The following is a 22,785-nucleotide window of genomic DNA, read 5'->3' on the forward strand; positions in this document are numbered from 1 at the left end:
TTTTATTTCAATACATTTCTTCCATCATGGAACTCACAAGTGGCCTCCATGTGGTTCCCAGCAGGTCGCCCAATGCAGACACAGGCCAGGCCCAGGCCTGCTTAGAATCACATGCTGTCAAACCAGGCCCTGAGACTACCTTCCCGCCACCATCTCCTCTGTCTCCAAGGGATAAAACATAATAATAATATAAAGTAAAGGAATCCAGGATTGTAGCACAGCTGTGATTAAACAAGAGGTAGCAGCAAAGAGAGGAATTCACGCTCTGACTCAGGTTCTGTTTCACCTCAAGAATGCAGTTTGTTTTGTACCCATTTGAAAAACTGCCTTGCCTAAAACCGTCGTAATTTTCCCCACAGGCTGCTTCTGAAAGAACCTCGCAACAGTCCTGCAATACAGTCCACTTGTAGTACTTCAGGCTAGAGCTGAGGCCAAGGTTGGTGGGATTTCCAGTCCAAAGCCCTCAGCTTGAAACAAAGGTCAGCTCTGCTTAAAATACCTCCCTGAAATCTTAGTTGCAGTACTCAATTGCATGCTGGCACACGTGGGCCACTGAATGACATGCAACTGCACTGTGCTTTTAAATGTTTAAATAAATATATATAAAAAAAATTCCCCTGCAGAAGAGGCCTACTGAAAAACTGTGAACTCCCATCTTTACTGTCCCACTGTTAAATAAAATAAAGCCCCAGATTTCCCCATTTTTTTCCACAGAATCCCATTACTGCAGGGATAACCGGGGGGGGGGGGAATGCCATTTGGCATTTAATATCAGCTCAGAAGCTGGACAGTGTTGAATTGCCCCACCACTCCAAGTATGTTTTTCATCCTTAAGGGAGTGCAGTGTACCAGTTAGACAGTCAGACGAAGACCTGAGAGAGAGATGTTTTAAATGTCCCCTCGGCCATGCAGCTCACTGTGAGGAGTCTCTCAGCCTGGCTTACTTCACAGGATTGCTGTGAGGATAAAACGAGGGAGGGAGAAACATGTATGTTCTTGCACTCCATCTCCTTTCAGCCCTAACCAGTACGGCCATTGTCCAGATATGACAGGAGTTGTAGTCCAACATCTCAAGGACACCTTTGTTGGCCACCCTTGGCGCAGAGAAGTGGGGAGGGGGCAAAGGCGTTCAGGAAGCTGAATCTTGCATCTACTATATTGGCCTTCATTCCCAGTTCAGTCAGGACTAGAAGGAGACACACAGACAACAGCTTGTAGGTACAGCAGGCCTAACTGAGGTGGGCAATAAGACCTAGGGCAAACATTTGTGCATCATGAGCAACACACCACACAAAATTGAGGTGGCGCATACATGCACACCAGGGGCGGATGCCAATAAGGGACCGCATGCCACCAGGCCTTGAGCCTGCTCAAACTGGGCAACTGAAGGCCAAGGGAGCTGCCAGCGCTGAGAAGTGTGATGCAGCGAACATGAGATGGGAGAGAGACCTGCCCCCTTGGTGTGTTTCGGCTCCCTACACCCACCCACACCCCCAAGAACAAGCTGTTGCAAGAGGGCAAATGATCCTTCTCTCACCCAGCACAATGAGGCAAGATTCAAGTAGGGGAATTTAAAATGTAGCCTGGAGGTTCAGCTTCTGGGAGCTGTGTGTGTTGTCATTCAACTACACTCCCATTTCTAGGAAAAGGGATAGGGGAGGAGAAGGAACTGAGCCAACTGGAAGAGAAGGGCTCAAGGCTCGCTTCCTCCCTGGGAATGTCATCATGTGCTGGGCAGCAAACCACACTGAGCCTCCTTGTCAGGGGCAGCCATCAAAGAATTTGGGGAAGCTGTTGAGGCAGCTCCAAAACAGAGGAGTTCAGGGTCTGAATGTGAGAAATCAACAGAGACAAGTTGGGCTTGGGGAGGCTGGAAGCCAGTGCTCAAAACCAACTTTTTTGGGCTGGGGGTGGAAGGGAGTGTTTAAAAAAACCCCACTCCCCACTGTCCACAATAAATGTGTTCCTTAAAAACACACATTTTGTCAGAGAGGGAGGAAAAACACATCCTGCCGTTAAAAAAAAGCAGGGGGACACCTCCCTCCTGCCAAGGCTCCTGGCCAGAATCACCCTCAACAGGGAGAGAAAGAACAGGCCCTCGATTGAGAGCTCCTCTCGACTGCCCTGCCAGGAAGGCTGCCCAAGGAGCGTTTTAAAGGTTACTCCTGGCTAGGATCCGGCTTTCGCCATGATAAATCACCTGGCAGGGCCTGGGAAAACAGATCCACCAGTGCACAAACACCAACCCAAGACTAGGGGCAGGGAGGGGGAGGGAGAGAAAGAGAGCAAAACTTTCCACTTTGGCTGTGTGCTTTGGAAGACTGGGCAGCTACCTGTAGCGCCGTCCACATGGCCTTTGGGCTGCTTCCCTCGTGCAAAAATGAAGTTTAACATGGTGGCCACACTGGTTTTTCAGGAGGATGTGACAGGGCAGTTTTTTGGATGATAGTTATGAGGAAAAACAGGGCAAGAACAGGAGCAATGAATACACCCAAGATGCCTGACAGAAGTGATCAAAGGGAGAGACACAGAAACTTTGTTCTGCACCAGGTTCATGAGACAAACTGTGTGTGTGTGTGTGTGTGTTGGAAGGAAGCAGCAGCATGCAGTCAGATTACGGAGACTAGGCTACTCCCCTGAATGTTCCTGGTAAATTAGAGTACAGTACGGTCATACCTCATATTACGTTTGCTTCAGGTTACGTCCCGCAGCGACTGGGAAGTACTGGAAAGGGTTACTTCTGGGTTTCGCCGCTCGCACCTGTGCAGAAGCGCTAAATCACGCTGTGCACCTGTGCAGATACGGCGCTTCAGGTTGTGCTCTTTTCATGTTGCGAATGGGACTCCGGAACGGATCCCATTCACAACCAGAGGTATTCCCTTACGAGAAATTTCACCGCATGCCGCTGGGGGGGGGGGAGGTTCCTTTCATGTCCAGCTTCTGGCTTTCCAGGAGGACCTGGCCAGCCACAGACTCTTGATCCAGCAGGGCTTTTTGTGTTCTCTCTACACACAACCCCCTTCTTCACTTGTCCTACAGCACTGAAGAAAAAAGCGTCAGTCTGCAAGCCACCAAGAAAACCAAGGAGGCACACGCTCTCCCCTGCAAAAACACCTGGTGCTAGCGAGGGGAGAAGCAGGACCTCTCCTCTGACCCGTTGGGGGGTGGGGAGGCCTTTATCTTTATTGCTCCTGCCTCAAGGATGACTGAGCCATCCTGCTCCTTGCACGTTTGAGGCACAAGTGCTCTGAGTCTCTTTCTGTCCCTCATCCTGAAGATCCTTGTCATCTACATGGCAACTCTCACCCCTGACCATGCAGCTTTCTTCTCTTTCAGAACCCTTCTACTTCCTCAGCTTAATTCTTCAAACTATTCCTTTCTTCTGGTGGGGGGGGGGGGAGCTTTCCCTAGCACTCCTTTATTCCATCTCCACTCGCTCCTCCCTCAAATCCTGCTCCCTCTTCACTTTTTTCCTTTTTTGAAGTGCATTGTTCTCTTTGCTCAGGAAAGCCACTTACAGACACAAGCTGCGTCCCTTCTGTGGCCATGGTTTTGGCACCAAGTGAGGCACTGAACACAGTAGCAACTTGTTGCTCAAGTCCTTGGCAGACCTTAGGAGGCGGACATTGAGTGCAAAAGGACAAAGACCAGAACCTTGACCGTAACCAGGGTGGGACCCAGGAGCCGGCAGACCAGAAGGCAGGCGTTTTTTGGCCACAGAAACAAGTCAACAGGGGTGGGGCTTTCGGTTTAGCCCATCAGAAGAACCCAAACGTCCCCCGCTCTTCATTAATCCAGAACACAGAATTCAGGGCTACAAGATCAATTTCCCCTTGCTCTGTTTTTTTTAATCCATTACTCCCATTTCACTCAGAGGCCACACTGAAAGTTTTGTTCTACCAGTTTTAATGAGAAGCTTTGTACAGACACCTTGTCCTTAATATATATTATAAAAAAAATACAGATTACGGACACAGGGGAGATCTTCCCCATCACAGCCAGATGGTATCAACAGGAGCACATAAGCACCACACATAATGCTCCACTCATGCTCCCTTCAGGCTTTGGATGGAGTAAGTGAAACTACCCAGAGTGTGGGGGAGCAAGTGCAGCTAAAAGACAGCAGGACAGCCTTAGAGCACATGCTGAAATAGACCCAGCCAACCCTCGCCACCATGAAAGGCTTCTGGCCCTGGTAGCCCAGCCCCTACTGCCTCCCCAAGAGACAGACTTTGTCTTCCTCTTCCTCCTCTCCTCCACCTGTGAGAAACAGTCAAGCAGCAGTATTGTTCTGGTAAGTTCACATCCAGTCTCTTTATTGGGGGGGGGGGGCAGGGGCACAAGGATAAAGGGAGTTAGCAGTCCACTCAAAAGCTATATCACTGAAGGGGGGTGCAGGACGGGGAAGGAGCAAATAATGGTGGATGAGCAGATCACCCAAACCCATGCCCAGAAAGTGAGGGGAGGGGGCTCAGCTAGGCTGCCCCCAGCCCCATGAAAGACATGAGTGTACAGCAACCAGGTGGAGACTGGCCAGAACCACCAATATGCAGCAGGGGAATCATTCTTCTTTCTTGTCTCTTGGTCCATCGCAGGCCTCCTGGGAGAAACAAGGAGGGTGGGGGAACAACATGGCGTTATATAAGAGGAGAATTATTTCATTCAACTGTATTTTTAAGCCACGTTTTGGACAAGCCAGTGCAAAGTGGCTTAACACAGTTAACTTCTCCATTTTACACGCTTTAGGGACAGTTGTCTTGTTTCCCCATGCTTTACCCCCGTCCCCTTTTCAAAAGCTGCAGCCGAGTAAATAACACTGAATTCTGCAAGTGGTTTAATTTTTTTGTTCGGGTTATGGGGAGGAGCCAGACGTTATGCAGTGCACTAAGGGCCCCACGGCTCAAGCCACAGAACTCTCATTCCGTCATCCCCTTTGGCTTCTGAGAGGACAGCAAACACACACTTCCAGGCACGTGTTGCTGCCATTATGGCCTGGAAATCAGCTTTAAGTGAAGATTCCCAGGAAACAAAATTCCTTATTGTCCTTTGCCACATGCTGCGCTTGTTACTTTTGCAGGATAAGGCAGACACATAGTTTTGGATTTGGAGTTTCACAGAACTCTGCAGACAGCAGAGCAAGTAGCAAGTGGACACTTTGCAGCAGAAAGTGAACTACAAGTCCATTGTCATTTCAGGCAGATAATAAGCAAGTCACAAGGCCTTGTATGCCCAAATGTACACAACAGATTTGACTCCCTGCTGGCCGATGACGCAATATCTCCATTCAAGCCATTGTCCTTTGTATTCTGCAAGGTCATAAGCTGCTCATTCTTAGGCACATCATTCAAGGCTGCTGCATTTGTTTTGCTTCTGTGCTGTACATGCCTAATGCTGGTCAGTGTGTGCACCAGCCACATGAAATGCAGGTTCTGTGAATGTATTTCCACAGCAGCCAGTGGCGATTCCCTACCCCGACCAGTTAGGGATGCTCAAAAATCAAGGCTGTTTGCATGCTGAGAGAGGCCACCTTGTGAATTTATGGCTCAGATGACTTCCCCATTCATAGCTCAGTCTTAGCCCCAGGCATCTTGAGACACACACATCTCCACAAATTCCACCAGACTGAGCCACATGGCTGAAAGGATATCATCTTAGGTATAGCCCTGTTCTGCTACTCCACGCAGTAATGGCAACTTGAGGGGCAAATAGGCATTCTCAACAGTCCTTCTGAAAATACAGTTTTGCCTTAGCAGAAATGCTGCCCCCACCCCAGCCTCCACAGATGGCCAGGGACTTCAATGCAATTCTATCCCGTGCCCAAGTGCAGAGCTCAATTGTCTAGGAGGGACAGCAGCTGCAGTAGCAACATTCTGGCTCTCTGCCAACTAGCCAGCCCTTAGCACTGCAATCCTACCCAAGGGGGAGGGATCTGCTTACACAGCCCAAGGAGGGGGAAGACCACCCAGCTCCCTACAGGAATGCAACCTGGAGGAAGCTGCCCAGAATGGCCACAAAGGCAAATAGCTGCATGAGCAAATCAAGCTAACAGCAGCTACGGCCCACGACACTCCTACCAAGCTAAGCAGATGCCAGAAATCGCCAGCTAACACAGGTTCAGACATCGTCCTGGATTCTGATGCCCATTCAGAATCCAGTCTTCCTCCTCCTCACCCTCCACCCTGCAAATTCTCCCTCTGAAGGGCTGCGGTAGTGCTCAACTTAAGTAGAGCAGAAAGGCCAGTGCACCCCTAATTTTGATGTCTGGGCAAGATGCAGAGCAGTCTATCAGCACCCTGTACAGGGGACCATCATCCCTGACCTTTGGTGATGCTGGCTGGGACTGAAGCTCAACAGAATGTAGAGCGAACCATGCCATGTACAGGGTGCTTTGGAGTATGATGGCAGCAAAGATGAAGAGCTGCGCGTGAAATATTAGCTCAGCAGGATACCTCACTGCAGAGAGGAGTTCCCACGCACTGCTTAGCATTTGCCGTCACTTAGTTCTCCCCTCCCTTTGAAAACATGCTTCGAACAGAGTTCCCAAGACACCAGCCGAGAATGCTGCTGTTTGCACCCACACCTCCTCAACATGGCCTTCCCCATCCTGGTGCCTTCTAGAAGGCTGTGCTGAGGCTCGTGGGAGGGCACCAGGTTGGGGAAGGCAGCCTTAAGGAAAGGCCAACATGAGAGCCTCCAATCACCACCCAGGAACAATGCTCAAGGGCATGTAAGTAGCTGGAAAGGTCCCTATCCTCCTCCTCCTCCTCGCAGGGCAAGGACATCTCTGCTTCCCTAGGTACCCAAAGGCACACTGGCCCTTCAGAAGCAGGAGGGTGCCATTCCTCAGCAGTGCCAGCCTGCAGAGCCATCAGAATAGCAACAACACTGAGATCCTATTTTTAAGCAGCTGGCAAGGCACACTGTTACTGAGTCTTGGCAGCCGGATCACACCAGCTCTGGGGAGGGGAGGGGGAAAGCAGGTGGTTGCAGCACACAGGCGAAGCCAAGACAGAGCTCAGAAAGGACTTGTGGGCTGAAAGGAGCATGGGGATGAGAAGGGATTGGAATGAGGATATTCAGAGCAACGCCCATTGCAATCCAGAAAGATGCTGCGTGGGGGGTAATTAAGCCCCGGAGGCAGGAGGCTTACTCAGCATGGGTTACAACAGAACCTTGAAACTTTTTTTATATATCATCCTAAGACTGAGAAAGAAGAGGCGGTTGCTGTCCCTGCCCAACCCACCCAAGCTCCACCATGGAGCAGAGAGCAAGCAAAATGCAGAAGACTCAGCTCATGTGAACTGTCTGGAGCCCAGTCAAGCCTTCCAAAACCACCCTCCCCAACTGCAAAGTTCTAGAGCGGAAGGGAGAAGCCCTCGGTCACTGGCTATGGAAGAACTGTGCAAGCGATCAGGTGCATTCCCCAAGGGAGGCTTCCTGGAATGCCCAATGGGGACTATGACTGTGGACACACGACACAAATAAAGCACAGAGATCCCCTCAAAGAATCCTGGGAGCTGTAGTTTACTCCTCACAGAATTACGATTCCCAGTGCCAATGACAACCCACAGTCCCCAGGATGCTTTTGGGGAAGCCATGTGCTTTAAACGCAAGGTGTGTACGCAGCCTTGGATAACAAGAGGGGCTGGTTAAGCATGGGAATTGGGAAGGGGGCCATCACAAGAATGTGACTGAAGGGGGGGGGATATTTTCTGAACTCCAAAGAATTGCCAGTAAGCTTCTGGAGAGGACAGTGACACACAGAGAAACCTTCTCCTAAGATCTACTACAAAATATCATTTGGTCCCAAAACAATAGTTGGGAGGCTGTTCCTGAGGTTTCCCACCTCTGATAACCAGACCATAGCTGTCAACTTTCTCTTTTTTTGCAGGAAATTCCCTTATTCCAGTGCCGTTTCCTGCTGCTTCCCGGATTCTAAGGTATCCCGTAGACTGTCCCCGGGACAGGTGAGGCTGCTGATCCCTTATTTTCAAATCTGAAAGTTGACAGCTATGAACCAGACATCACTATCCCAGTCCCAAACTGCTGTTAATGAATTTGTATATAGTCCTTCACTCCTGAGTTTAAGTCCAGCCTGGGGAAAAGAAAAGCCCTTGTCATCCTCCACATCTTTGCAGGCAGTGCTGCCTCAAGTCTTGTTTTAAAACCCGAGCAGCGAGGGCCCCAGCCCCTTCCGCACTTCCTTGAGGTGGTGCCAGGCCCAACATTGTTCCTCCCCGCCCACCTGTTATCAGCTCCCAGGTGAGGCAGCGTCTTGTGACCTGCTGCTTACGTGCAGAGAGAAACGTGGAGGGTTGTTTACCGGGCAGGATTCCCAGGCGCTGCCAAGATCCTCCCCCTTGCTGGTTCTCCGCGAATGGGGGAGGCTGGAGTAAAAAACCCGCAACCAAGGCTGGGCAGCTTCTCTCAGCCACTGTGTGCAGATTAGGTTACCCTGGCAACGAAAGCTGGATTATTTTTATACGTGTGTGTGTGTGTATGCTGTGTTTGTTGTGGGCTGGCCATTTAAACCTAGCCAACCAGTGACACAGGGTAGGAGAGAAGGCGGGTCTGCGGCAGAAGACAGCTGTATTCCAACAGATTCAAAGCCCTCCCTTAAGAATGCAGAAAGAACCTTCATTAATGTACCAAAGCAACTCATCAACATAATCACACACAGGCACACCCAAAAAATAAAAGACCGACTACTCCTTTCTTCCTGCTACAGGGGTAGCGACTTTCGGGGGACCCTGAGAAGGGGGAGGTTCAGAAGCACCCACTGCATGCACAAATGTGAAAGCTTCCGCAACACATTCAAGGACTGGAAGGATGTATGTTCTTGAAGGTAGAGACTGTCAGCAACAAGATTCCAGAACTTGTGGAAGGCTCTTGCTAACTTTTAAGGATATCTGATGCACAGTCAAAAGGTTTGGGGTGCAAGGGGTGGGGGTGGGGGAAGAGAGCACACCCCTGAGGAGGTAATCATGGGTTGTAGGACTAGAAGCAGCAGGGACACAGCTCCTGCTTTCCCTGAAAGCTTAAACAACGGCAAGACACACATTTATTTTCAGTTACAGCTGAAACTTCAGAAGACTCCTCAGCCGCCCTCATCTGGAGGAAGATTTGTTCACAAAACTGGCTTTGCCCAGCGGGAGTGACCCTGCTGGACTCACCGCCTCACACACAGCTGAAATCCAACAAGGAACAAAGCACAGGGCAAGAAAAAAGGAGGTTCTACTTGGGATGCCTCCCTCTCAACCATTGTAAGGGCCGGCCACAGCCGAAACCTTACTTCTCGAGCGTCACCCCATTCTTCCCTTATTTATGCATTCTGGTAACAGGGAAGCCACCTCTCTTTCAAGGAAGAATGTCCACAGGACACTCAAGTGAAGGCTGGAATGAGGAGGCCCCCCCCCAAAAAAAAAGCTGGGGAAAAGAGGAAGACCAAGAAGCTTCCTTCTCTTAAAACCAAGCAGATGGGCCTTCTGCAACCAGATGTCCTCCAGATCTTCTTGGGGTCCCACCAGCCCCAACCAGCCTGGCCAATGGTTAGGGATGATGGGCACTGTAGTCCAACAATATCTGAAGGGAAGGCTGGCATCGACGACCCTCACATTCCCAGAGCAGCCACAGTATTCATGGGACAAACTCTCTCTCTTTTTTCTTTTTTTAAAGGATTTTTGAGCCCCAAACCCCTCATCACACCACCACCACTGCCTTCTTCTTGCCCTGCCCTAGAACACAAACACCACTGCTCTTCCTGGAGCAAGACACCAACTCAAGCTGGAACCCGTAGAAGCCAGGGAGGGGATCGGTTTTTAGAGTTTTGGAATGGTCCAGCCACACACACATGCAGATGCCAGCCAGGCCCCTCTTGACTCCCTCCCACCTCAGAACAGATACTTGCAACCCCACTTCCCTCCCCTGGCACCTGGAGCTTGGTGTGTTCATGCATCAGTCTGTCATACTCCTTGGTCAGTCCTTCGGCCTGTTTGCGCATAGCCAGGGCCTCGTTCTCTGCCTTTTCCAGGGCTGGGGGGGAAAGGGGGAAGAAAAGCACAGGTTAGAGCAATCTCTACATATCCCAACTGACCCAGATAATCAGGCAACAGCAAGCCAAGTCACATGAATGTGTCTGTGTGTAAAAAATGGATCACTGCAGATCCTGGTTTTCCAGGAATAGAAAACCACAGACTTTTGGATCAGAGGAGGAGCTGTGATCTTCCACCAAGTTCATTCCTCTGACTTCCAACTCCATGAAAGGACTGAGGTGAGTAGTTTGATTTCTAGCACTTACTTAATAAAATTTGTATGCCTGCCTTGATCCAAAGGTCATAGGACAGTTTACAAAGTAACTTAAGGCTGCAGCCATGTTCCCATCAGCTGTGGCTATCAAATGAGGATGCTATAAAGCTTAGCCACTTATTTCCCTCTTGGTCTTCAAAGTTGAGATCACTGGACAATAAGCTAGGCTGCTTCTCAATTGCCACTTTGCCCACTGCAGGGTTTGTGCTTGACCACCAGCATAGACAGAATTTTAAAAAGTAACGCTCAAAGACATGGATGGTGGTTCTAGAGTGTAATTAGGACTAGGCAAGCCTGAAATAACTGATTGGATCATGTCACCACAAGCACATTTCAACTATTCTCAATAAGCTCTCATCCAAATTTTTGTTCTGAATTAGGACTGTGCTCCCTGGTCCAAATCACCTCTAACATTCACTAGTGTTTTACTGCGGGAGCGGGGAACCAGAACCCTGACCCAAACAATTCCCTGAGTCACTTCCAGTTCTGCTTCTTAAGATTCCTACAACCTATCATGGGAGGGGAACCTCCAGCCCACACAACAAATCAGAGCCACCAGAGGCCCTAATTGGGCCCACAGGGTAGTTTCTGCCACACCTGGAATCACCTATGACTTCAGGTGTGGTGCAGGTAAAGCCGTATCTGCAAAGGAACAATTGGGAGCCCAAAGGTGCACTCTCAGTTGCTCCTTGGCAAGAGGAGCTTGCATTCAGGGCCTTTTGCATGTTGGCCATCAACGGCACAGCAGAGTTTTCCAAGCAGAGCCAATCTGTGCCGAAAGTCGAGCTCGTGGTCAGCGTTGAATTTAAATTTAGTGTGCCAAGTGCAAGCCCCTCTGGGACCAGATCCATTCTGAAGCTTGCATTTGGCGCCAAATGCAAGCTGCACTTCCTGCGCTTCAAGGCTCCGGATGAACAGTCAGAGAGCAACTGGCGCACGTCCCACGATAGCATTAGCATCACTGGAAGAGAGAGACACTCAAGGCTGGTTTCTATCAGATGCAGGCCTAAAAGGCTTTGAGGCTCCTTAAGGAAGACTCAGAGAATATTGGGAAGATGCTCCTTCCTTCACTTTCCTCACTGGCTTCAAATAGCACATAGTTAAGCTATTGAATTATTTCCCCTGAGAAGTAGTGATGGCTACAATCTTGGACAGCTTTAAAAGAGGATCAGACAAGTTTGTGGAGGATCAGCCTATCCATGACTGCTAGCCATCATGGCCATTTCACTTCCATTGCCAGTTGCTGGAAATCACAATAGGGGAGAGGGCTGCTGTTGCACCCAGGTCCCGCTTGCAGGCTTCCCACAGGCATCTGGTTGGCCACTGAGAGAACAGGATGCTGGAAAAAATGGGCCATTGGCCTGATCCAGCACATGGGACACTTCCCTCGTGGAGGACCACCGTGCTAAAGAAACAGAGAGCTTCTGGGCCAGAAGAACAAGTTGTGCCAAATTTGGCAGCTTTTCTGTGGCTTAACAATGAGCACCATTTGGGTGTTAGACTGGAGAGAAGGAACACAACGCTGCACCCCTTATAACAGCTATAAAAAAGAGGGCACACTGGAAGAAGAGACAAGAGATCAGTTCAACCCAGGCATGCCCAGCCAAACACCCCCTGCACCCCCAAAGAAAGAAATCTGAGCCACAAAATAATAATTCAAGAACCTAAAAAAATTCAACCAACTTAAAAGGTATATTGAGCACTTCTTGTGTGCCTGGTGTTGCACACTACACAACCAATTACAGTCCTGCCTGGCCACTGTGCCATTCACATGGGAAGGGGGAGTCAAAGAGAAGCTGGGAATGTTACACAAGCCCACCAAGAACTGAGAAGGTCGGAAGGGCAATTGACACCCAAAACTTCCCAGCTCCAGGATTCCTCCAGCACTGATGTCAACCCCTCTAGTTTGCCAGCTCTGGAAATGAGCCCTGGAGAAGCTGCTCAGACTGGTTGATACTGCAACTGAGAACTGGAGCCCCCCCCCCGAGTGTGTATGTGTATGTGTGTGTGGTTTTTTCCCCAAACACATGCAGCATGAGGGGGGGAGAGTATCCCATTATGCCATTGCAAGGTTTCAGAGTAGTGTGCAAAGAACCTGCCCTGCTACCCTAAAAAAGCTTGCAACGTTTATTTGGAGTTGGAGTTGTATTGGAGTTGGAGTTCTTTTCACACACAGAATTGGTTTTAAATTGTTTGCGTATCTACTATACAAACAATTATAGTAGACATACAAACAATTTTCTTGGAGGACACCTGGAAAATCATTTGTCTGCTTCCTATGCATCTGGACACTGGATTACGTAATCCAATTTTGCATTATGGTTCTTGAGGTCAAGTAACGGGTTTTTCATCTATCGGATGCCAATCTGAATCAAGATGGCAGGTTGAATCTTACAAAACAGTGTGGATTTTAACCACTGATTTCAAAATTGCACTCATTTTGATGATGTTTCTTAGCATTCCCAATCATTGTTGGGTATGAGCTTGCCAGTATAAAATAGTTTACATACAGAATTGTTTGATTGTCTTTACTGCGAAATCGGATCAAGATATTTTATGGGAAGCAATTCATCAATTGAATCAAATAAATAAATAAATACATTTGACTGTGGAGGAGACACAGGGAGAGGAGGGAAGGGTTTAGCAGTGGTGAAGTATGGTGCCAACAGCACCAAACAGCAGCATTCCCTTCCCACTAAGTGACTGTGCTCTCACACATCTCCCACGCATTCCAGTGGGGCTTATGCAGGAGAACTTTCCACTTGACTGTGCGCCACAGCTCAGAGCAGCATCACCTACACTGCTGCCAGAATCAACCACTTTGCAGGAGGCTACCTGGGACCAATGTGAGCAAGTGCCACTACATCAGCCTATGCTGCATGTCAACTGGGACAGGAGAGAGAGGAATGGGGAATTTGTGGTTCTGCTGGACTCCCACCATGCCTGGGCACTGGTCATCAGGCTGGGACTGATGGGAGCTGTGACAAAGAAGGTGTAAAGAAGTCCCAAACCTGCCAGTGTGTGCAGTGCCCAAACATTCAGATTTGAAGACCTGAGTGCACCAATTAGTGGTCCCCATCATCATTTCCCTTTTCAATAACTAAAGAGACCAATTTCAAAGTTGGACATTGCTTTGTAGGGCAAGGAAAACAGCATCCTCACAACTATAGCGAACCAAAGTGTTTACAAACAAACTCTTCAGGGCTCGGTCCATCTATTCCCAAAGTCTGATGCCAAGTGAAGTATTTTTAAGCAGGAGGGGGGGGGACAGAATTCTGAGATTGTACATGAGGAAGGCGCATGGCTGTACAGTTCTAGAAGTATAAATAGATGGTGTATCACCCTTTCATCGGCATCTAGCCCGGATGATCCAGCTGTACACAACTGGGATGTGGGGGGGAGAGGGATAGTCCAGGGTCTCTAATAGGCCATGCCCTTTCCCTATAAGTTACTGGGCAGTGGCATCTACCACACAAGGTCATTTTGCAGCCAGGACTGGAGGGGGCATGCGCTAAACATACTCCACCAAGTCTCTCACCTTTCTTTGTGGAGGCCAGCTCATCCTTCAGTTTTTTCACTTCACCCTGCAGTGCTTTACTCTCTTCTTCACCTCCAGCGCCTTTGGTGTCCAGATCTGTTATTTTCACCCCTGCTTGCTGCAGTTGCTGAATGAGAAGAAGGAGAGAAGGTTAGAGGACACAGGAGAAATCCATCCATCAATGAGAAATAGCTTGACACAAGACTTAATGTGTGTGTACAGACAAACCCCTGTCCTGTACATGGTCAGCTGGCTTTTCTCCTGACCCTTTCCCCTAACCTACCTTGCAAAACTTCAGTGTCAACCCATTTCTAGGACAATTGACACAGCCAAAAATACTAAATAGGCAAACCACTATTGCAGAATCCGAAGAAGCAATTTTGGGATTCCTCTTTAAGCTCAGAGACCAGGGGTGGCAGCAGCGGCTGCCTGGAGGACTCCCAAGGAGAGGGAGAGGAGAGGAGAGGAGGCTGAGGGAACACTCCACAAGGGAGGGTGTTTGAAAAGGGTGAGAGGCTGCCAGCACTGCAGACAAGGAGTGACATAAATGGGCTCCTGAGCCCCACAGGTGTGCCACAGAAAGAATGTAGTTGTTTAAGGGAGCCATAGACTCAGAAAGGTTGAAACCTTCTGCTCTAAAGGGATGGTCAGCATGACATTCAGAGGTCTACAATTTCCCTTGGCATGGCAAACACACATCTGCTGAGCATGACAAGTCTCCATGTTTCCTTCCAACCTGAGAGCTAGAAACCTCGCAGAAACTGGTACCCATCTGATGCTGGGCTTCCCAAGAGGAGAAGAACTATAGTGACGATGCCCCTACCCCTCTCCTACTCTGAGGCTGAACCTTGGGCAAGGGGCAAAATCCCTGTCCTCATGCTTTGAAGGTCAAGGATTGGACCCTTCCTGCTGCAGTAATGCATGGCTTAGCAACCAAGTCATCAAGTATGCAGAGCCATCAAGTTTGCAAACACAGATGCAGTGGTTTAGCATTGGGGGGGGGTCCACAGGGGCAGATGTCCTGGGCACAAAATTTCAACACCAGATGCTGCCTCATTACAGCTGCATGCTTCCATCACTGGGCTCCACTGAAAATGGCTTTTCCATGTGATTCAGGAAGTGACCTCTCTAGATAATGGAATGACTCTACATCTCTCTGTGATCCCCTGGGTGACACGGATGCTGTTAGGCAGTTGAATGCACATGGATCCATTTCCCTCCTTCCCACCCACCCCTGTGCGTGGCCCCAGGCACTGGCAACCCATGCTACACCACTGCACAAACAATCCTCATATGAGAATGGGGAAGCTTAGAGTGAGGCCTGCCCAAGACCAACCAAGAAGCTCACGGATGAAGCAAGATTTGACCTGGGGTCTACCTATTGGAGGACCCTGGGCAATTTCATTTTTACACAACAAAATGCCCCATTTGAAATACCTATATCTTGCTTTATAGCCCAGAGATGCTCTCAAGAAGTGGCTTACGAAAGTTTTTCAACTAGGATGATTTAGGCTCTCGCCCTTTTCTATTGCCAGGCAGCAGCTCCCACCAAAATCCTTTTGCCTCCAAGGAGCAGGGAGACAGATGCCTCTTGCACACAGCCTGTGGTTGGATTAGCTGAGACTCGCCTGCCATGTTCCACAAACTTCCCAGCCACCTCATTTCCATCCTATCACTTTCTCCCTTTTTTGATGCATACGAAATGCCACCCTGAATCCTGTCGTCCTCCTAACATTTCTTACTTTGGAAAAATCCCTGAAGGAAAGTATCCCATAATAACCAGTCAAACAATAGGCATACTGCCTACACACCCCTGGAAATGCCAACCGTGAGTGTATAAAACAACGGATGTTGCTTCTGGGCAGTGCAAAGGGAGCTGGATAAGCCCAGGACAGAAAAGGGGACATTTTACTAGGCAAAGAGAAACCTGAGATTTTGGAAGGGAGAAATGGCTGCTGAAAAGACAAGGCATGGGGGTGTGAGGAGGAGAATCTTTCATCCTCAAACTGAGCCTCCGGGGGGGGGGGCGGTTTGCATAAGCTTTCTCCAATCATGGTTCGTCTTATATGAGAAGAAGCAGTTGTGATTGCAAGCACTGGCATGACAAGCACAAAAGCGACAGCCTGACATTAGCAATGCTATGTATAGAAAAAATGTTATACAAGACCTTCAGAGCAGCAGAGATGCCCAAGCCTGTGGCGCACGACACAACAGCAACTGAAGCTGCGTGGAAAATCAGCACAGACCAGAATGAAGCGCTTCTTCACACAGAACAGTTAAAACTGTGGAATCCGCTACCACAAGGTGTATTGACAGCCACCAACCTGGGTGGTTTTAAAAGACAAGTTCATGGAGAATGGAGCCTATCAAAGCCACAATGTCTACGTTCTGCCTCCACTGACACAGGCAGTGAGCCAGGCGCCCAGAGAGGCTGCTGCTGTGCCCGGTCCTGCTTTTGGACTTCCAAAAAGCATCTGGTTGTGAGATCATCAGCATTTTATTTTTATGCCGCTTTTCCACAGTTAAAAACAATGCTCAAGGCGGCGTACAACATGACAAGATTTACATAATTACAAAAGTCATAAACAATAAATACAGTGGTACCTCGGGTTAAGTACTTAATTCGTTCCAGAGGTCTGTTCTTAACCTGAAACTGTTCTTAACCTGAAGCACCACTTTAGCTAACGGGGCCTCCCGCTGCTGCCACACTGTCGGAGCAAGATTTCTGTTCTTATCCTGAAGCGAAGTTCTTAACCTGAAGCACTATTTCTGGGTTAGCAGAGACTGTAACCTGAAGCATATGTAACCTGAAGCATATGTAACCCGAGGTACCACTGTAAACCACATCAAAAATACACAACCAAATGGAAAACAATTTCCACATAAATAAAAATCTAAAACTAAGATTACAGCATTAATATCAGTTTGAAATGACATAGGTAAAAAATAACAGCAATTAAAAAAAGAAAAACGGAGCCCTCTCTGCCCCGCAGCAGCGCCAGCAGTCCTTTATGGAGTCCGTCAAGCGCCGCCCTAGGCCAGTTGGTGAGTGGCAGGACTGGGGCCCTCAGGCGCTGAACAGGGGAGTCCTCCTGGGTAGACTGATCCAGCAAGGCTATTCTTAATGCCCTCAAGTGTGTTTATACCCTATGCCCTCCATTTCTGGAAACCCCTTGCTTCTCTCCACTGCTCAAGTAAAAGGGACCAAACCTTTAGTGGCGCAGGCGCTGCCCTGTGGAACTCCTTGCCAGTAGATGTTTCGCAGGAACTAGCCCATAGGTCTTTTGAAAACCATACCATTCTAAGCCAGATCTTTGTAATATGAATTCTCTTTTTTAACAAATCAGGGTTTACTGGTGTTTTATCTGTGTTTATGCTTCCATGGACATTTTGTTGATTTTATTCTCATGTTGTATACCACATTTCTCTCTCTCTCTCTATATATATATCTATACGCACACACACAGAGAGAAAGAGATTCAAAATACACAAATATTCAACTGTGTCGCACATACAACTGCTCCATTGCCACTTCAAGGGCCACTGAATCGCCTTTCACAGAAGTTACAACATGCATGGATTCTTAAATTCAAACTGCTTTCAAAATGGCAACCTAAAAATATCCTCCCTCGTGTTTCTGCAGCCATTATATGGAGATGTAGAAAGTGTGCATCTGCTCATGCCTGTGTTTTGCAGGATGACACTATTCCGTCAACCAACTTCAAAGGCTGTGTATTTGCTTCCCACCAGCTACAACACATTATTCCAGCTCTCCTGTGACAATCTGAAAAAGTAGAAATCCTTCAATGGTATATAACTGCACGTCTGCGGTAGATCACTGGCTCCCCCCCCCCAAAGAAGTTCAACTACTTTTGCTCCTCTAAAAAAAAAGCTCAACATTTTTGCCCTGCACCCCCCCAAAACAGGGGCCCCCCTCTTCCCTTCCTAAAAAAGGGCCTTCCTTCCTAAAAAAAAAAGTCAACAACTTTGACCTGCACCACCTCAAAAATGGGGGTAATCTTTGTGAGTAGATCACAGTCTCTTGGGAGTTGGCCACCCCTGCTATAGGCGATGTCCAACCTCAATCATGCTCAGAGTAACCCACTGATATCAATGGAAGCTTATGTCATTGAATTTGTTGGTATTAAGCTTTGGAGAGCCAGTGTGGTGTAGTGGTTAAGAGCGGTGGACTCGTAATCTGGTGAACCAGGTTCGATTCTCTGCTCCTCCACATGCAGCTGCTGGGTGACCTTGGGCCAGTCACACTTCTTTGAAGTCTCTCAGCCCCACTCACCTCATAGAGTGTTTGTTGTGAGGCAGGAAGGGAAAGGAGATTGTTAGCCGCTTTGAGACTCCTTAGGGTAGTGATAAAGCGGGATATCAAATCCAAACTCTTCTTCCTCTACCAAGTAATTGGGGGCCAAAATGAAGGACACAGAATCTTTTGTTAAAACTCCCCTGCCTGGTTACCTTGAAGAGACTGACCTGCCACACCCAAGAAGGGGCTGTTTATAAAACTGCCTTAATCAAACAAGAATAGAAGTTCGACCAGTTCCCGTTGTCTTTAGAATACACAGTTCCCTCCAACTTGGCTGGCCTTAAGGAGCCAGGAATATGGGCTGAGTACACACTACACATTGAAAGCACATGACGTCCCCCAGAGTCCTGGGGACTGTAGCATACCCCCTCACAGAGCTACAATTCCCAACACCCAGCACCTACAGTTCCCAATATTCTTTTTTTGGGGGGTGGGGAGGAATCATGTGTACACAGCCAGTTTTTAGAGAAGCTTCTGCATTCACTTGGTCCTCTTTGCACACCCCTCCCAAGACGTACTGCAACAGGGCCAGCATTCAAGAAAGTGATCTGCCCACCTCCCTCTAGGTTAGGGTGGGTTCCCTGTGGCCCCTTCACATGCTGCTAAGCTAGTCCAAAGGAAGCCTGTAAGGGATTCCCACCAGCCCCAGTCAGCCAGTCAGCATATCTAATGGTCGGGGGTGAAAGGAAAGCAAAACAAAAAACAAAGATTAAAAAAAGAAAAAAGAAAAAGAAAAATCACGCCTACAAAGAAAACCGTATCGTCATACTAATTGTTAACATTGACTTCCTTCCTTTGTTCTGAGACCTCATAGTTTTTAATCGTTCTGTATTGTTGTGTCTAGTGTAGATTACCTCTATCTTTATGCCTTTTGCACCATTTTTCAATTTCTTTAACCCTGCAAAGCTTCATTCATTACATCCCGATATACTTACTCCAGAACAATGTTTTTTTCACATATTCTTTAACACAATCCCATTCTTTTACTAATTTTTGGTCCGATTGTCCCCTTAAGAATGCTGCGAATCTTGCCAAATATATATATTCACAAAAATTGATTTGCCATTGGTAGGATTTTTCCCCCCTTTCCAATTTTTTGCAATGAGCATCCTGGCTCATTGCAGGATGCTCCAACTCTCCAATTCTAAGGTTCTATGAAAATGAGTGAGAAAAGGGGGGGATTTCCTCCCAAACCAGAGTGCCACATCCCCATTCTGTGATGCAGAATCTCCCCAAGCAAAATTCACAAGAGATGACTTTTAACTGGAATAGAAAAGTCCATTCCATTCCAGTCTGTAGTGCCAGAGAACGGGGGAGAGAGGAGCTCTCCAAAAACAGCCGCAAGGGACTGGGGCACTATCAAAAGCCCAAGCCATAACCACCGCCCTTGAGCAAGCTTTGCATTTTTATCTTTGCATCCTGTTTATGGCTACAGATTGAAGACACACCAAAGCCGATACATCCAACCACCACCCTACTATCCAGAGGGTCAAGGCTGTCTTGCTAATGAACAGTCCTTATTTTTATTTGGCTCCATAAAAATTATTGCCATATTTAAGGCAGTGCCCTCATGTCAACCCAGCGTGGTGGGGCTTGCCTGCCCCATATGGCGGGTGGTGGCTTAAAACACATAAGGTTTGAAGGCTCTTTGGTACACAGGCAAATGTGAGGCCTCTCGCCCCACTGCAAATGGAAATTCCATGAATTTCCTTTTTTTTAAAAAATATTTTATTTTATTATTATTTTTTATCATTAATACACATATACAAGCATACAAACATACATTTCATACAATCTTTAAAAATATTCAAACATACTTACACTCAATCCCACAAATAGTTCCTTTCCCCATCACCATCCACCGACCCTTCACCCCACCTTTGTGTTGACTTCCAATCTACTCAATTACAATATCTTTCCACTTCTATTGCTTTCTTTCACACACCTTTACCCTAATTTCATGCTTCTTTTTCTAATACACGTTGTTTTCCATCTTATTTGATATTTCAGTATTTGAAACGGAACTTGTTTATTCTAATAGGAGTTCTGATTTTTCGATATGATTTTGCAAGTATCTTTTAAACACCTTCCAGTCCCTATGTATCTTTTCTTTTGAAGTCCTTCCAATTTCTTCCATTGTTTTGGATATATTGTAATACTCCAATAATTTGGCAAGCCACTCTGTTTTTGTCGGTATTATACCACTTTTCCAGTTTTTCGCAATCAATAGCCTTGCTGCTACTGTTGCGTATAAATATAAGGTCTTATCTTCTTCCTTTACGCTTCCTGGTACTATTCCCAATAGAAAACCTTCTGGTGTTTTCCTAAATGAGTATCTAAACATTTTTTTCATTTCATTATATATTATTTCCCAAAATTGTTTGATGTTTAAACAACTCCACCATATATGTATCATAGTACCTTTTCCCGTGTTGCATCGCCAGCAGATATCGCTACAGTTTTTATTCATTTTTGCTATTCTTTCAGGTGTTAAATACCATCTATGTTGCATTTTAAGGTAATTTTCTTTCAGTATATAACACATGGTGAATTTCATATCTTCTTTCCACAATTTTTCCCATTGTTCAAACATAATATTTTTCCCAATGTCTTGCGCCCATTTAATCATTGATGCTTTAACCAGTTCATCCTTTGTTTCCCACTCTAAAATCAGATTATACAATTTAGATATATTTTTTTATTTTTCTTGTATTAAATATTTATCGAATTTTGATATTTCTTTTTCAAATCCTAACTTTTTGTCTTTTGCTAATCTATACTTAATTTGAATATATTGAAACCAATCACTAATATGAGCTTTAATTTGTGTGTAGTCCTTTAATTCCAATTCCCCGTTTTCTTCCTTTAATACAGTTTTATAGGTAGCCCAATTTTCTTTCATATTTAATTTTTTCACTGCGACAATCTCTGCTGGCGATGCCCACCAGGGAGTTTTCGGTTCTAAAAGTCTTTTATATTTCTCCCATATTTTGTATATAGATTTTCTGATTATATGCCCTAGGAAGCCTTTATGCACTCTCACTTTTTCATCTATTAAATAGGCATGCCATCCAAATCTCGTCTCTACTCCTTCTAAATCCAATACATCCGAGTCATCTAATTTGATCCATTCCTTTAGCCAGGTCAGACCCACCGCATCGTGATATAACTCCATATCTGGGAGACCAAATCCTCCTCTCTCCTTCTTATCTATCATTATTTTGTGTTTTATTCTTGGGTTTTTTCCTGACCATATGAATTTAGCCAAATCTCTTTTCCAGTTATTAAAACATTTATCTCCTCCTAGTATTGGGATACTTTGAAATAAAAACATCATCCTTGGTAATATGTTCATCTTTATTACCGATATTTTCCCTAGTAAGGAAAGATTTAATTTTCCCCATACTTGCAAGTCATTTTTTATTTCATTCCATGAATTTCCATGCTTATTTTTATTGGTTAGGGAGGAGAGAAAGTAGGGCTGGGCCTCAGAGGAGAAAAGCTGGCAAGGAAAGAAATTGCATGAAAGGGAGCTGCCCCCAGGTTGGAGCCCCACCCTCCAAAGCTGAAACTTGAGAATGCAGCGGCACTTTCACCTGTTTTGTCCATCATGCGGTGGAAGAAAGCCTGCTCTTCTTCTATTTTCTAAGGCAATCTGGATTCTGCATTAGAAGCTGCAGCTGCCGTGAATTCCCAGAAACTCCAATACACTTGCCATGCGACAGAGCTTGCCTTTCACAGCCGCACTCTCCACGTGAGGAGGGGGTGGGGAAGACCTGGGATCTAGTTCAGGATTCTTATGAAGCAAAGCCGAGGCTCTCAGAAGTTTAAAGGCCTTGTAGCTGTAAAGACTGTGGGACTATTTAGCAAGCCTGTGTTTAGCGAACTTAGTAGCTCCCGGGTACCTTTTTCTTTTGCATGGGAGAGGGGGAAGCAGATGGAAACAAAATATTTCAGGTGTCAGGGTTTTACAGACTTTTCAGACATTACAGTGGTACCTCTGGTTGTGAATGGGATCCGTTCTGGAGCCACGTTCGCAATCTGAAAGGAACGCAACCCGTGCCTGCGCACATACGGGTCGTGATTCACCACTTCTGCGCATGACGTCATTTTGCACATCTGCACATGCGCGAGCGGCGAAACCTGGAAGTAACCCTTTCTGGTACTTCTGGACGGCTGCGGGACTCAACCTGAAAAGACGTAACATGCAGCGTTCGCAACCCAAGGTATGACTGTATTTGTTCCCTCAGGGCAAGATGGGTGTGAACAGGCCTCGGGCACCCGTGCTCAAGTAGAAGGGTGAAAAATCACTAGTGCAGACTGGTTATTACCGCTTTCATCATTTAAGTGCAGGACTACACAGCGCCCTGCTTCATCGGGGTGCCTTTCCATTGCTGCCAGCTTACACACGGTGTTTTGTTTTTCAAAAAATAAATGCACAGTGAACTCTACAATTCAAAAGCTTGCAGAAACACACCCAGCCACCCTAGAGCAACGTTTTCTGGTCTCAATGAAAGTTTGCCATTGAGAGCGACTGGCCAGCCAAACTACACTTTCCTCCTGTGTTACGTCTGAGTAGACATGTGCACAATTGTACTGCAGTGAATTCTTATCTCCCATACAG

General features: G+C 47.1%; 1 protein-coding gene and 1 long non-coding RNA gene across 2 annotated transcripts in view; one reads left to right on the top strand and one right to left on the bottom strand.

The window, feature by feature from the left end:
* The first annotated feature begins 224 nt into the window (after positions 1 to 224).
* On the top strand, positions 225 to 4,434 carry LOC309521710. The gene is made up of 2 exons (XR_014214756.1): positions 225 to 1,218; positions 3,040 to 4,434. It is a non-coding gene; the product is annotated as an uncharacterized lncRNA (long non-coding RNA).
* BCAP31 (B cell receptor associated protein 31) overlaps positions 4,323 to 22,785 on the bottom strand; it is a 42,439-nt gene continuing 23,976 nt past the window's right edge. The window contains exons 6-8 of the mRNA XM_082204416.1: positions 13,844 to 13,970; positions 9,932 to 10,032; positions 4,323 to 4,600 (exon numbers count right to left, since the gene is read on the bottom strand). Coding sequence (XP_082060542.1) covers positions 4,562 to 4,600; positions 9,932 to 10,032; positions 13,844 to 13,970 — 267 coding nt within the window. The 3' untranslated portion in view covers positions 4,323 to 4,561. The remainder of the gene's footprint in view (positions 4,601 to 9,931; positions 10,033 to 13,843; positions 13,971 to 22,785) is intronic.

This window comes from Podarcis vaucheri (assembly GCF_965113315.1).
Source record: "Podarcis vaucheri genome assembly, chromosome: 17".
Taxonomy (NCBI): domain Eukaryota; kingdom Metazoa; phylum Chordata; class Lepidosauria; order Squamata; family Lacertidae; genus Podarcis; species Podarcis vaucheri.